This window comes from Anomaloglossus baeobatrachus, chromosome 2 (genome assembly GCF_048569485.1).
Source record: "Anomaloglossus baeobatrachus isolate aAnoBae1 chromosome 2, aAnoBae1.hap1, whole genome shotgun sequence".
NCBI classification, from domain to species: domain Eukaryota; kingdom Metazoa; phylum Chordata; class Amphibia; order Anura; family Aromobatidae; genus Anomaloglossus; species Anomaloglossus baeobatrachus.
The window spans coordinates 481,046,322-481,061,681 of NC_134354.1; the positions used below are offsets into that span (position 1 = coordinate 481,046,322).

At 41.2% G+C, this 15,360-nt stretch overlaps 1 protein-coding gene across 1 annotated transcript in view; it reads right to left on the reverse strand.

Annotated features, from left to right (window-relative positions):
- The window catches only part of RASA3 (RAS p21 protein activator 3), a 390,943-nt gene that overhangs the window by 41,918 nt on the left and 333,665 nt on the right, over nt 1–15,360 (reverse strand). Inside the window, exons 13-16 of the mRNA XM_075336422.1 lie at nt 15,238–15,312; nt 14,014–14,137; nt 5,069–5,175; nt 3,178–3,255 (exon numbers count right to left, since the gene is read on the reverse strand). Coding sequence (XP_075192537.1) covers nt 3,178–3,255; nt 5,069–5,175; nt 14,014–14,137; nt 15,238–15,312 — 384 coding nt within the window. The remainder of the gene's footprint in view (nt 1–3,177; nt 3,256–5,068; nt 5,176–14,013; nt 14,138–15,237; nt 15,313–15,360) is intronic.

Here is a 15,360-nt window from a genome sequence, read left to right on the forward strand (position 1 = left end):
AATGCTTCATTTTTGTTATGACGATGCTGAACGGAAAATGAACACTTTCTGCCAAGTTTCCTGCAAATTACAGCTGATCGCTGGGAAACCAAATCAGAACTCTTTGTGATCAACAACAAGTTGATATTGTCCATAGACAAGTATATAGGTGCCATAAATCAAATTTCTTTTCACAGTGAAAACCAATTACTTGTATATTAAAGAGACACTCAGCAAACAATATTTCCTTGAGGCAGGATCTATCTACATAATCGGAAATGACAGGTTACCACATAGTACTTGGAAATGACTCAACTGTACTAATGGATATTATGGTGATTAGAATATTTCTGAATCAACACTAGAAATTGGATCAGCTAAGGAATGTCTGCCACATAAAAGCTTTGGCATTACAGGTGCTAAAGGAGCTCTACAGCTCCTCATTTACTCCGTGCAAGAAAATCAATCATTCATGCTTCGCTATACACAGCACTGCCTGAAAAAATCCTTACTGTCTCACTGAAATATTAATTTGCAGTTCTCAAGTTGGGATTATTACGGGGAGACACTGAATCTGTGAAAGAGTAAATGTTAATTACGGAGGAAAATAGAGATATTTCCTGTGACTCACAAGGGCATGGTACAGGCAGTTGTGTAACGGAATCAAGTCCTGGCATCTTTTTTCTGCTCCTCTTTTTATGGATGGGTGACATCCATAAAGAGAGAAACAGAAAAAAGATGCCAAGGCTTGATTTTGTTACACAACTGCTGTACCATGCCCTTAGATAACACATGTACTCCTCTGAGGACAATCAGATGCTCACTCTTTAGTAAAAGCAACATAAATAATGACTGTATTGGGAAAGAGCTGTTAAAATAAACGCTGGCCATACATTCTCCATTGCATGAAATATAGCTTCTCAGGAGTAGAAGATTAATAATGTTTTTGAGGGTGGTACCATAGCGAACTAGTGATAAACAATCTAACCACAGAGAAATGACGTACTCAACAACTTACAAATACACCAATAAATCAAATACATGTTTATCATTGGCAAGACCAAGTATTTAACTGTGCAGTATGCCTATAAGCAAACTATCCGTGGGCAGGAAGCCCAATCTTCTCAATTTATTGTGGTCATCATTTCGTTAAAACACAAAGCAGTTTTGCAAATCCGGACTCAAAAAATATTGGTGAAATCTATCTTTCTCCCTTAGATCCCCAGCTAAAGGCCTCCCACATAATCAAATCTCCTGGTTTGCACTGAGGAGGGGCAAAAACAGCGAAACATGTCTGCAAATGGAGTTTCTTGTTTGGCATCTAATGCCAAGTCATAGGGCAAGGCTCTGACTATTTGTATTGCTACATCCAATACATGGCACTACACTTCAAGTCCTCTTTATATATATACAGAGATAGTTAGATACCATAGATAGATAGATAGATATACATACATACACATAGTGCCTTGCGAAAGTATTCAGCTCCCTTGAATTTTTCAACCTTTCCCCACATTTCAGGCTTTAAACATAAAGATAAAAATGTTAATGTTATGGTGAAGAATGAACAACAAGTGGGACACAATTGTGAAGTTGAACGAAATTTATTGCTTATTGTAAACTTTTTTAAAAAATAAATAACTGAAAAGTGGGGCGTGCGATATTATTCGTCCCCTTTACTTTTAGTGCGGCAAGCTCACTCCAGAAGTTCATTGAGGATCTCTGAATGATCCAATGTTGTCCTAAATGACTGATGATGATAAATATAAGCCACCTGTGTGTAATCAAGTCTCCGTATAAATACACCTCCTCTGTGATAGTCTCAGTGTTTTGTTTAAAGCTCATATAGCATCATGAAGACCAAGGAACACAACAGGCAGGTCCGTGATACTGTTGTGGAGATGTTTAAGGTTTCCAAAACTTTAAAACATCCCAAGGAGCACTGTGCAAGCAATCATATTGAAATAGAAGAAGTATCATACCACTGCAAATCTACCATGACCTGGTCGTCCATCCAAACTTTCATTTCAAACAAGGAGAAGACTGATCAGAGATGCAGCCAAGAGGCCCTTGAACACTCTGGATGAACTGCAGAGATCTACAGCTGAGGTGGGAGAGTCTGTCCACAGGACAACAATCAGTCGTACACTGCACAAATCTGGCCTTTATGGAAGAGTGGCAAGGAGAAAGCCATTTCTCAAAGATATCCATAAAAAGTGTTGTTTAAAGTTTGCCAAAAGCCACCTGGGAGACATATTAAACATGTGGAAGAAGGTGCTCTGGTCAGATGAAACCAAAATCGAACTATTTGGGCACAATGCCAAACGATATGTTTGGCGTAAAAGCAACACAGCTCATCACCCTGAACACACCATCCCCACTGTCAAACATGGTGGTGGCAGCATCATGGTTTGGGCCTGCTTTTCTTCAGCAGGGACAGGGAACATGGTTAAAATTGATGGGAAGATGGATGGAGCCAAAAACAGTACCATTCTTAAGGAAAACCTGTTGGAGTCTGCAAAAGACCTGAGACTGGGACTGAGATTTGTCTTCCAACAATACATTGATCCCAAACATAAAGCAAAAGCTACAATGGAATGGTTCACAAATAAACGTATCCAGGTGCTAGAATGGCCAAGTCAAACTCCAGACCTGAATCCAATCTAGAATCTGTAGAAAGAGCTGAAAACTGCTGTTCACAAACGCTCTCCATCCAACCTCACTCGGCTCGAGCTATTTGCAAAAGAATAATGGGCAAGAATTTCAGTCTCTCGATGTGCAAAACTGATAGACACATACCCCAAGCGACTTGCAGCTGTAATCGGAGCAAAAGGTCGTGCTACAAAGTATTAAGTTAAAGGAGACGAATAATATTGCACGCCACAATTTTCAGTTATTTATTATTTTTTATAAAAGTTTAAAATAAGAAATAAATTTCATTCAAATTCACAATTGTGTCCCACTTGTTGTTTCTTTACCATAACAATACATTTTTTATCTTTAAGTTTGAAGCCTGAAATTTGGGAAGAGGTTGGAAAATTCAAAAGAACCGAATACTTTCACAAGGCATTGTATGTGTGTATATATATATATATATATATATATATATATATATATATATATATATATATATAAAATTATCCTTGGATCTTTGTTGTATTTATAGTCAAGTTGCATGTTCACAGTTGAAATACTTACAGATTTTGACTTGGATAAGCTCCCTAATGTCTGTATAGTCTTGGAGATGAGGGTCAACGTTCTAGAAGTCTGTGGGTCCTGTGTGAAAAACATTTGAGGTCATTAATTGTATTTTTAAGAACACAAAGATCACACAAATGGCAATTTTACCATAGAGCTATGGTATCTGCTATCAGGAAATCCATGAGTTTTCTATTTCTAGCGAACACTATGTAATGATACAAACATTTAGCGCTAATCAACTACCTGAATGCAGGATGATAAAAAAAAATGCTAAATTGCTTTATGTTAAAAACACTGGGACAAGAAAAGAAAAATGTAGATGAAAGGGTAGACGCATGCTTTAGACTTACAAATGTACTGCATACGGTAAAACAAGCAGTATGTGAGAACAGTAAGGTTGTTCTGAATAATAGATTATCTGCAAAATTTCCCTGTAGTATATGGCCAACAGAATATCAATAAATCTAATGAAGTAATACAAAAATCTAATTGGTTAAGGATATATATACCATTATGCGGTAAATGAGGCAAAAGCTCAGTGGAGAATATATTACGGTAACGGTATATATTGACTTGCAATATGCCATAGCCAGATATCTCCAATTATAGCATTAGTTCATAGTCATGCCCTCCTAATGTAACGCTCATAAGCAGCTGCTGCAGAATGCCTCCTTCATTAAGACTGATTCACGATGTACCAGCATGAACATATGGTCATAAGAAAACGCTAATATGTGTATATTAACAAGTCGATTATTGTGGTGCAACTGAGAACTAAATGAACCAAGAAATATCTCCAGACTTGAAGGTTCAGATTAAATGCTCTGCTAAACCCCCCAAATGTATGCATGCAACAAGTCCTGAAATAACCATCCTAGAAAATATTATATATATATATATATATATATATATATATATATATATATATATATATATATATATATATATATATATATATATATATATATATATATATATAGCATCCCATGCAACGAACAACCATAAATCAAATACGCTCCAAAATCCGCTACACAACAGACCATGGGAGTAATTTATCTGTACTAGTCTGTATTATTAATTCTGTAAAAATTAGAGAAGAGGCGGGCTTTTATTACACCTTAATAGCGGAAACATCTTCATACATATTTCCATTGGACGCTTGTAAGACTAGCCACCGTATTGTACTCTGTATTAATATAATCGATATATCATATTGTAAGGATAACAAAAAAAAACCAACTCCGATCTCAATCATGACCAGTACAATAAAGGTGATTTTGTTTTCTTACTAACATCCGAAACTAGAAGTCTTTGGCTTCAATGCATCATGGAGTTTTCTCTAGTTTCCTGGTATATAACTTTCTGAAATGTTGGAAAAAAATAAATACACATTCATGGCAGTCCCAGCCAGCGCCACTAAAGGGGGTAGACGTGGTAAAGCCCTTTGATCAACTTTATCATAATTTGTTTTGCAGAAGTGGCGTAAATTACACCACAAATGTACACCTGCCCCTGTCTGGAGTAACAATTCTGGCGGAGACAAGCAGAAGTTGGAAGATTCGCCAAATTCATGCACCTCTTAAAAAATTTGGTGCATCTTTCATTAAGACTGGAGAACAAAAAGTCAGCTTTACTGTATTAGGGCCACTGTGGTTATTTAGAAAAGAAAAATGTCACAAATAATTAAAGGATACTTTTCATAAAACATGCATTAAATTATCCTGTAAAGGACTAGGTGGTAAAAGTATATGTACATCAGACTATTTTCCTAAAGGCTGTCACTCGTAATGTGTCTGGCACAGCATGTGCCTTGTGCACGGCAGGAGTTGCATTCAATCAGTTCCCTGACACATTGCTGAAGCTAACAAGGGTCTTTCAAGGCACTTACTGGGTGGTGAGGACTGAGCTGGAAAAGGTTAGGAGACAGGATGGCAGGTGCAAAGAACCGCAGGAAAATGAAGCTGCTCACAGCGGTGTATCTTACATCAGGGTCGTCTGAGACAAACAAAACACACAAATAGAAAAAAGATACACTGAATTCATAGAAAAAATCTGAACAATCACAATTTGTACTTTCATATTAGTACCATAGTACATCAACCTGAGCTTAAGAATAAAATAAGCTTAACCTGCCTAAAAAGCATTGGGCTCCCTTTTCTCCCCAAAAAAACATTATCAGTGTGGAAAAAAATCATTGTGTTTTTCAGCTTTCTTCAAGTTTTGAATGTAGAAAACACTCCAAATTTGCCTATTGAATCAAGTGGAGGCCCCATAACCTCATGAAAAAAAAAGCATGTTTTTATGCAGTTTGCTACACAAAAAATACGGTATAAACATACCCTTAGACTTTATATAATGTACATTTGCATACAAATAAGCCCTTGTGCTAGTTTTGCATAGACAGTTTGGATAATCTCTTGATGGGGTCGTTTAAGTTCATAAATGCGAAAAATTACAAAGAGCTTGTCTAGCAACTTTACAATTTACCTCATATTAAAAATCTTTCAATTCTCAAGAACAGAAGGCATTTTAATGTTATAATTTACAGTTTGCTGCGTGTATTACAGGCCACTTTGTGGTCTCAGAGTGGCCGGTTACCTAGACAAGAGGCTCTATGATTTTTTAGATTGCTCAGACCACTTAAAAGCTGGCTGGATTGATCAGCCGCGTGACCCTGTGTTTCTTCCATATTATAAAGGGTAAAGCTTTCCTTACTAGCAGATTGGAAGAGCTTTTAGTGTGGACTATGGCATGACTTTGCCACTGGTCTAAACTGAATCATCTGGACCGCACCGCACGGCCACTGGCATCCAGGAAGCTGGAAGGCAGAGGAGAGGTGTGCTCCTGAAGAAAACCACTTTGATATCCATCTTTCTAAATAGCAAAGACCAACACATTGTAAATTGAAAGAAATGGTGCACAAGTAATCCCGATTGCGGTTTCCTTCAAGTATATTCCAAGAACTTAAAGTGAACGTGTCAGGATCACTAAGCACCGAGAACTACTAGCTGTTCTGGGTGCATATTTCTAATCCCTGCCTAACTGTCTCAGACCATACTAGCATACATAAACAGATCTTTAGAAAAAGAATTTCTAAATATCCTTTATGATATGCTAATGAGCGCAGGGAGAAGTCGCAAGGGCATTAGTTCCACAGGCTAGTCCGCCCTCCTAGCTTGTTAGCATGCCCACAGGGGCATACTAACATTCAATTCAATGCCCAGCATTTACGGCGTATACCCATTTCTGTTGTCACCACTTCAGAACATCGGGTCTAAATAGGGTCAGTGTGCATGATCAGCATGCCCGGCACTTTCGGTCATGCGCACTAAACGTTTCTGAAGCCAGGACGCATACACCTGACTTCAGAGTGCGCATGACCGGAAGTGCTGGTGTGACGCCCCCGTGCCAGCAGCCGGGCTGCTTGGATCCGGATCCGCGGTGGCTCGAGGGGTGTCCGGACCCAGGGGGCATGCGGCCACTCATATGAAGGGGGGTATTTACAGGGGATTGTGTTTAGAGTTCGTGGCGCCACCCATGGTAAGAGTTAATATGAAGTATTACTGCTGCAATTGGGAGTACCCGAGTGCAATAGAATGAGGCAGCCAGGTGTTGAACCATCCACGGGTAGGGGGAATGCCCCGGGACTCGGTGATGATGGGGGGGAAGTGCCGTTGGGTGAGAAAGGGTCACTTTCGTACGCACTCAGTCCATTAAGCTGACACCGACAACTGGATAAACCAAAGTTCTTTATACCGCTGCCGCTGAGGGGAGCTAGTTCGGGTCCCGTCCCCAATGGTGCTGCCTGGTGATCCGTGATCTTCCTCGTGGCACTAAGTTACTTCTCTGTTGGTCCCGGTAGTATGGAACTAGTCGGGTCCCACTCCCCACTAAGTGTGGGAGCTTGCTCTCAGGGTTCACACTTGGGATTTTCTGGACTGTTTGAGTGGAAAGTCCTATCCCCCTCGTTGCGCTAGTACCCAAATTTTGGAGCGGGTGGAGAGCGGATCTTGAAGGCTCCGTTCTCGTCGGGTAAATTATCAGGTTGCCTGAAGCTACTCCCTGACCTAGGGTCCACGTACCCAGTTGTGCCCTGGTCCCAGCCAGATGATGGTGCAAGGCCGCCGGCTGTCCTCCTTGACAGTTCCGTGTCCCTTGCCACGATCCCCTGCGACCGGGGGTCCAGCTCCTTCTAGGCCCAGACCAACGTCTGCAACCTAGATGGCTTCTTAGGAGCCCGGATCCTGACCTCCTCTCTCCTTCACTTCCACACTACTTCTCCTTCCTCTTCTGACACTCCTGACCTCCCACTCAAGTGGGCGACCCTTTTCCACTCAGGCTGTCCACTGGTGTGTCTGGTGGGTGTGGTGCAGAGTGTACCTAGGATTTTATTAGCTGTTGTAGGCAACACCATTTAGTTGGGGACCCATAACCAAGAAGGAGGTGGATATTGCACGGGAGGGCGGATTGTACAATACCCTGTGAAGACCTGATAGTCCAGGGGCGTCACATTGGGACTTCTGATCATGCGCACTGACCCTAAACCCGGTGTTCAGAAGTGGGGACAACGGACACAGGTACATGCGTCCCAGCTGTGGAGGCTGGGCAATAGGCATTGAATAGCATGTTAGCACGCCCCTGTGTGCTAACATGTTAGGAGGGCGGATTTGACAGGGGAACTAATGCCCGTGTGACTAGTCGCTGGCCTCATTAGCAGATCATAAAGGATCTTTAGAAATACTGTTTCTAAAGATCTCTTTATCTATGCTACTACATACTGGGAAAGTTAGGCAGAGAATAGCAATATGCATCCAGAACTGCTCATGATTCTGGGTGTATATTGGACCTGACAGGTTCCTTTTGACAACACTATCAGTTCAAACTTAAGCGAGTTTATTTACCTTCATTAGCAATTGCGATATTTCAGATTTCACAATGGAGATTTTTTCAATCTGCAGTGTGGAGGCTGAAACATCACAGAATAAACTCACTTTATATTATTTGGAAGTGCTATGAAGTTCTTGGATCCTATCAATCCATCCATTCAACCATCTCTGCCTCACTTCATTGGACTAGAAAGGGCCATAAACATAATTAGAGGATTTGGTGGGTGGGTGTAATTACTGTCGTGTCGGCTCAGAATCCTAATTACGTTAGAAGATTGATTCCACACAAGATAGCAGATAATGTTCTGTATACGGTTCAGAAGCTACAGATGCATTTTGTCACATTGGTGTTATAAAAGCACAAACCAATTCTGTAGGTGTCTTCTGTGTTATTCACAAACCATTCTACTTGTCTGTGAAGCTACAGAAAACTTTGCAAAACATGCACACGAGATTTATGTGCACAACATGGTAACTCAGTTTTAATTAACAAATGTCATAGGCACAATAAGAAAAAAGTGGGGTATATCAAGACAAGCATTGAATCTAAATCAAGAGAGGTAATTATTCCCCTCTGCCCTGGTCAGATCCCACCTGGAATACTATGTACATTTCCGGGCGCCCCAATTTAAGAAAGACATCGATATACTGAAGCAAGTCCAAAGAGCAACCAAGATGGTAGAAAGTCTGCAAACCATGTCATATGAAGACTGGGTGAAAGAATTAGGAATATTTAGTTTGCAAGAGAGAAGGCTGAGAGGAGACTTAATAGGGGTCTACAAATATCTGAAAGGAAGTCACAGTGCAGAGGGAACTACCCTGTTCTCATTAGCACAAGGAAGTACAAGAAGCAATGGGATGAAATTAAAAAGGTAGGATATTCAGATTAGACATTAGGAAAAACTTCCTGACCGTGAGGGCAGTCAGGGAGTGGAACAGGCGACCACGGGAGGTGGTGAGGTCTCCATCAATGGAAATCTTCAAGTGGAAGCTGGATAAACATAGGTGGGATGATTTAGGAAAACCTGTACTCGCAGGGGGTTGGACCTGATGTCCCTTGAGGTCCCTTCCAACTCTACCATTCTATCATTCTATGGTGTTCATTGCAGGAATAATATTCCACTAATGGAAACAGAAATGGGATCCTGAGTGCACTCCTACTATTTCATACTGCAGTCCTTATTATTATTATTTAAACAAAAGAAGAATTTAGCACGGCTCTCCTATTTTATCAATAACTCACTTAATACATAAATTCAAACGGATAGAAGATTGATCAAGGAATCTCAGGTATATCATGGCAAAAAGTCGACCTATCAGCACTTATTTATTAAAGCTCCTTATTATAATAACAAAAACATTCCTTAAAAGGGGTTGTCTCAACTCATTAAATGGATGAAATTGCAAAGTGCTTGTAAAAATAAGCAATTTGCCAATTGATTTCTTAATAAAAATCCTCTCCACTCTAAAGAAAGGCGGATTTTTAATTTTAAAGTTTACCGCTTGTTGCATAGATTACTGGCCACCTCTGCAGTCTGTCAGAAGTGGCTGGTTTTCTGGGCAAAAGCGTTTGTGTGCAAGCTGTTTGCTGGACCCGGCCAGCTTCAATGCCACTACGCTACTCCTATGATGCCTTCTGCTTGTATAATGGGAAAATGAACAATTCAGACCAACAGCGTAACCAAGCCACCAGCCCAAATGGTCAATTTTTAGGAGTTCACGATCCCCAGCGAGCAGAGAATCGTTGTGCTCGTGAAGAAGATTAGACAACCCATTAAATATAGAAATTTGAATCTAAAAGCCACATAAACATAAGATGAAGTTTGGCTGAACCCGTGGATTTTGGCAGGGTGTACATGGGTAGTTTCCAGACATAATCTGAGTAGAAAAGGGAAAGTTTGATTTTTTTACACCTTTTGTTACTATTGAAGATAAGCTGTTGTGTATGGCAGTGAATTCCCCCCCCCCCTCCTTAAAACACATCAACACTCCACCCAGCAGAGCGTTCATATTTAGGGGATACTCGGGAAAGAGGAGAGGTCTGTTGAATGGGACACATATTTCATAGTAGAGCTTAAGATATGGTAAACCAAAGACTGAGGCTGCAGTACTGGGAGATTCTGATGTCATATTATATCTCAGCATAGAAGGTAGAGCTTGAAAGGTTTTTCACATTACAATTGAGGTGCACATTATGACATTTATTAAGTGCTTTTATTATGCTGGTATACTCATTGGTTCGTTTACAATATTGTATTATAGTAGTTCTCATAGAAAGATGAAAAAAATGACACCTTCATATCGGCCATCCTTTATCCTATTCTACATAAATTTTGTAGATTGTAAGCTCTCACGAGCAGGGTTGTCTTTTTCCCTCTAAATATTATATTTTCTATAACTGTTACTTGTTTGTATATGATAATCCTGAATTGCAAAGCGCTGCGGAATATGTTGGCGCTATAGAAATAAAGATTATTATTATTAAATCCAAGTTTTTCTTAATATCTAAATGGGTCCAACCCACAGCTGTATGAGAATCTGTCTCCAAAGCTTATTGCAAAAGAAAAGGGAGGTTGCCAGTGTGAGATGTAATGACTGACAGTCTGCTCTCCTGATTTACACGTCTCACACTGGTAACGTCACCTTTCATTTACAATAAACTCTGGAGGCCGATGCTCAGAGAGACCCATAGACAGTTACAGCTCATTTACATATTAAAGAGAACCAAACAGCAGATAGGGGCGGGGATAGATAGCAAGACCCGACCCACATATTCTCTTCCTGTTGAACCTGTCAATCAAACAGAAGTACATTGCTTGAACTTTACTTGCACATATTTCTGAAATAAAATATCCAATCTCTGAACAAAAGGTATGCTTACATTCAGCATCCTAGAGCCCGTATAGCAGTGGCTTTACTTTACATATGAGAATGCTGCTGGTTGGTTCCCTTTAAGAAAAATATGAATTTCTCTGGAATAAAACATCAGATTGTACATATCAAGGTATTAGCATATTCAACTTTCTATTACCCACATGTTCATGTTTTGATGTGTAATGTGAAGGCAGCATGCTGTAGGTGTTAACACACAAATTGCAGTGATGGATCTCTTTATCAAGTTCAGTGCAGTTGTTTACTGGCAATGTTTGTTTCAACACCAGGAGATTATCATTACTTGGACGACAGCAGCACATGCCTGGTAGTCCAACACAACTCTTTTTGTGATAAGCCACTCACTGTCAATAGACAATATACATATAGAGCTTGTTGTGGGTGTGGTTAGCTTTCTGCATGCTAAATTTAAAAATTTTGTGTCCACTGCACCCAGTAAACTAAGGGGTACTTTGCACGCTGCAACTTCGCCAGCCGATGATCGCGATGCCGAGCGCGATAGTACCCGCCCCTATCGCACATGCGATATCTTGTGATAGCTGCCGTAGCGAACATTATCGCTACGGCAGCTTAACACGCACTTACCTGCCCTGCGACGTCGCTCTGGCCGGCGACCCGCCTCCTTCCTTAAGGGGTGGGTCGTGTGGCGTCACAGCGACATCACAGAGCAGGCGGCCAATAGAAGCGGAGGGGCGAAGATGAGCGGGACGTAAACATCCCGCCCACCTCCTTCCTTCCGCATAGCCGGTGGAGGCAGGTAAGATGTTCCTAGCTCCTGCGGCTTCACACACAGCGATGTGTGCTGCCGCAGGAACGAGGAACGACATCGTATCTCGTATTGGTGCGACATTATAAAAATGTCTGACACTACACAGATCACCGATTTACGACGCTTTTGCGATCGTTTATCGGCGCAGCTAGGCTTTACATGTTACAACGTCGTTACCGGCGCCGGATGTGCGTCCCTTTCGATTTGACCCCGACAATATCGCAGTAGCAATGTCGCAACGTGCAAAGTACCCCTAAGGCGGAGTTCACATGTCCTGTAACCATCCATTAGAGCACATCCTGCGGAGATCCATTGGAAAAAAAAAATTCTGCAAACAAAACATTTTGACAGTTTTTAAAGAACAGTTCTGTTGGATACGTTTGTTTTTTTTTTTTTTTTTTAAACATTGGAGTCTATGGAGAACAGACTGCTATTTAGTAATCCGTTATTCTTGCATTTCTGACAGATGCATTTATTTCTTACAGGATCCGTTACAAATAGAAGATAAATAGCAATCAGTTAATGGATTTGTTCTTCATAGACTCCAATGTATGTATTACCAAGAAAAAGGAACTTCGAGAGTTAAAGTAGCCGATGTCTACAACCAACATGTGAAACGCCAAAGCGCTTTGGTTCCATTAAGTCCCCTTACCTGGCAGCCAGACTGGCTTGCAAAGTCTCCTTAAGGAGAATAGTGTTCCCCCGTGGTCCCCACATAGCTTTCTCATGAGCCAGATCAGACACCCCCATACTTTGCACTGACGAGGGGCAAGCACCCCGAAACACCGTGTCTGCAAATTGGGATTCTGATCTGGCTTATATATCCTGAGTCATATTGCAAAGGATTGTCAAAAATCCACTTGTGACTTTTAGGATCGCTACTTCCAATAGGTGGCGCTGTGCTAGAGTTTGTCTCCTTTACTGGAGAGACAATTTGAATATTTCCCAGAGGGGCATTGCAGCTATAAGTCCCCTTACCTGGCAGCCAGACTGGCTTGCAAAGTCTCCTTAAGGAGAATAGTGTTCCCCCGTGGAATTTTAGGGGCATTGCAGCTATAAGTCCCCTTACCTGGCAGCCAGACTGGCTTGCAAAGTCTCCTTAAGGAGAATAGTGTTCCCCCGTGGTCCCCACATAGCTTTCTCATGAGCCAGATCAGACACCCCCATACTTTGCACTGACGAGGGGCAAGCACCCCGAAACACCGTGTCTGCAAATTGGGATTCTGATCTGGCTTATATATCCTGAGTCATATTGCAAAGGATTGTCAAAAATCCACTTGTGACTTTTAGGATCGCTACTTCCAATAGGTGGCGCTGTGCTAGAGTTTGTCTCCTTTACTGGAGAGACAATTTGAATATTTCCCAGAGGGGCATTGCAGCTATAAGTCCCCTTACCTGGCAGCCAGACTGGCTTGCAAAGTCTCCTTAAGGAGAATAGTGTTCCCCCGTGGAATTTTAGGGGCATTGCAGCTATAAGTCCCCTTACCTGGCAGCCAGACTGGCTTGCAAAGTCTCCTTAAGGAGAATAGTGTTCCCCCGTGGTCCCCACATAGCTTTCTCATGAGCCAGATCAGACACCCCCATACTTTGCACTGACGAGGGGCAAGCACCCCGAAACACCGTGTCTGCAAATTGGGATTCTGATCTGGCTTATATATCCTGAGTCATATTGCAAAGGATTGTCAAAAATCCACTTGTGACTTTTAGGATCGCTACTTCCAATAGGTGGCGCTGTGCTAGAGTTTGTCTCCTTTACTGGAGAGACAATTTGAATTGGTTCCATTACAAAGACAACAGTAATTTCTAGTGAGTCTGCACTTTAATACAGGCATGTGATGAGGAAGATTTATAAGGAGCATATTTTCCTTCAGCCGCGGACGTTGTACAAGCAGTACATACAAGGTTGTTATTTTACCTTTCTCTTGATTTCACCACAAAGAATTTGCCTCGTAAGGTATAAGCAAAGCCTGGACAGAATGAAGGACTGGATCGGAGTGGCCCCGCATGAAGAATAACGGAGAGGGATTTTTATTCTACATCGTGAACTACTTCAGTGACTTTATTGGCATTCTGGTAAAAACACTCAGGAAATGTATTGACGTGGGGTTTAAACCATGCTTTTCTCAGAAGCCTAGCAATGCGTGAATGTGAAACTGTCATTTAGTGAGCTCTCAAGCTTACAGTGCGATAACAGTGATGGTCAATGCTAATGTTTCATTAAACACTCCTAGAAAGAAAAAAATGTGATTAAATATAAAAAAGCATTATATTCAAGTATCTGCTTACCTTGGAAACGCTTGGCAGCAGACTCTCTTAGAGAGAAAAAGATGTCACACATAACAGTCGGACAACTAACCCCTGATTTTGTGATGACATTAAAAATCTGGTCTACATAACTCTTCAAGTTCTCCTATAAAAAAAAAAAAAAAAGCGTTTGTTGGCATAGAAATTCTGTCAGCCATGGAAACACAAGCACCAGTATGTTTGCACCTAGTAAAAGCTGCTATAGAGGGTATTTGTCTTGTATAGACTAGATGTGTAACTATTCCAACAGTTAGATCACTCCCGTACTTAAAGAGGAACCATTGTTTTAAATTGGCTGAGGAGGGAAGAGGCCTGGATGTATCTCTGACTCCCAGATTGCTTCTGGGTAGTAAAAAATGAAATATTTATTTATTTTTAAAAAGCGTACGGTCCCCCCAATTTTTGATAACCAGCCAAGGTAAAACTTAGTGGCATCTGTGAGCTGACATTAACCCCTTATTACCCCGATTGCCACCGCACCAGGGCAATTGGCAAGAGCCGGGTAAAGCACCAGGATTGTCATATCTAATGGATGCGATAATCCTGGATGGCTGCAGACTGCTATTTTTAGGCTGGGAGGGAAGGCCAATAAGCATGGGTCTCCCCAGCCTTAGAATACCAGCCCCCAGCTGTCGGGCTTTATCATAGCTGGGTATCAAAATTAAGGGGACTGCACGATGTTTTTTTTACATCATTTACTTAAATAATAAAAAAAAAGCAAAGCGGCATGCAGTTTCTCCTACTTTGATACACAGCCAAGATAAGCGCACGGGGGCTGCAGCCTTTAGCCGTATGCTTTATATGTGCTGGTATCATATTATGGGGGGACCCTACACCAAATGTTTTATTTATTTTTAAATCACGATATAGACCCAAAACAGGAGCGCGATACAGTTTTGCCCCTCACTGGCTTCTATAGCCTGCTAGCGAGTGACGTCACCCAGCTTTTTCTTGCGCGCAGTCAGTGGAGGAAGTAGTTTCCTGCCGGAACTCTCCTCCACATGCACCGTGATTCACCGCTCAAACTCAGCCACACACAGCTCTCATCCTACTCACGGTGCCTCTGAGATAAAAGATATGTTCAAAACCGTAGCGTTGCTGGTATAGTCCCCAAGTATATATGCCATAGTGGAAATTTCTTACACCAGACATTATTATTTCTAGCTCTTTATTTTGAAGCATAAGTATAAATAAATAATTTCTTACCTTGTTGGTTTCTAAGTTTTCACCATCTTTTAGCTTCACAGGATCAATCTCACAGGGTTTATGTAACTCACATATCTAGGGAACACAAAAAACAAATTATTGAGAAATGTCAGAAAGACATCA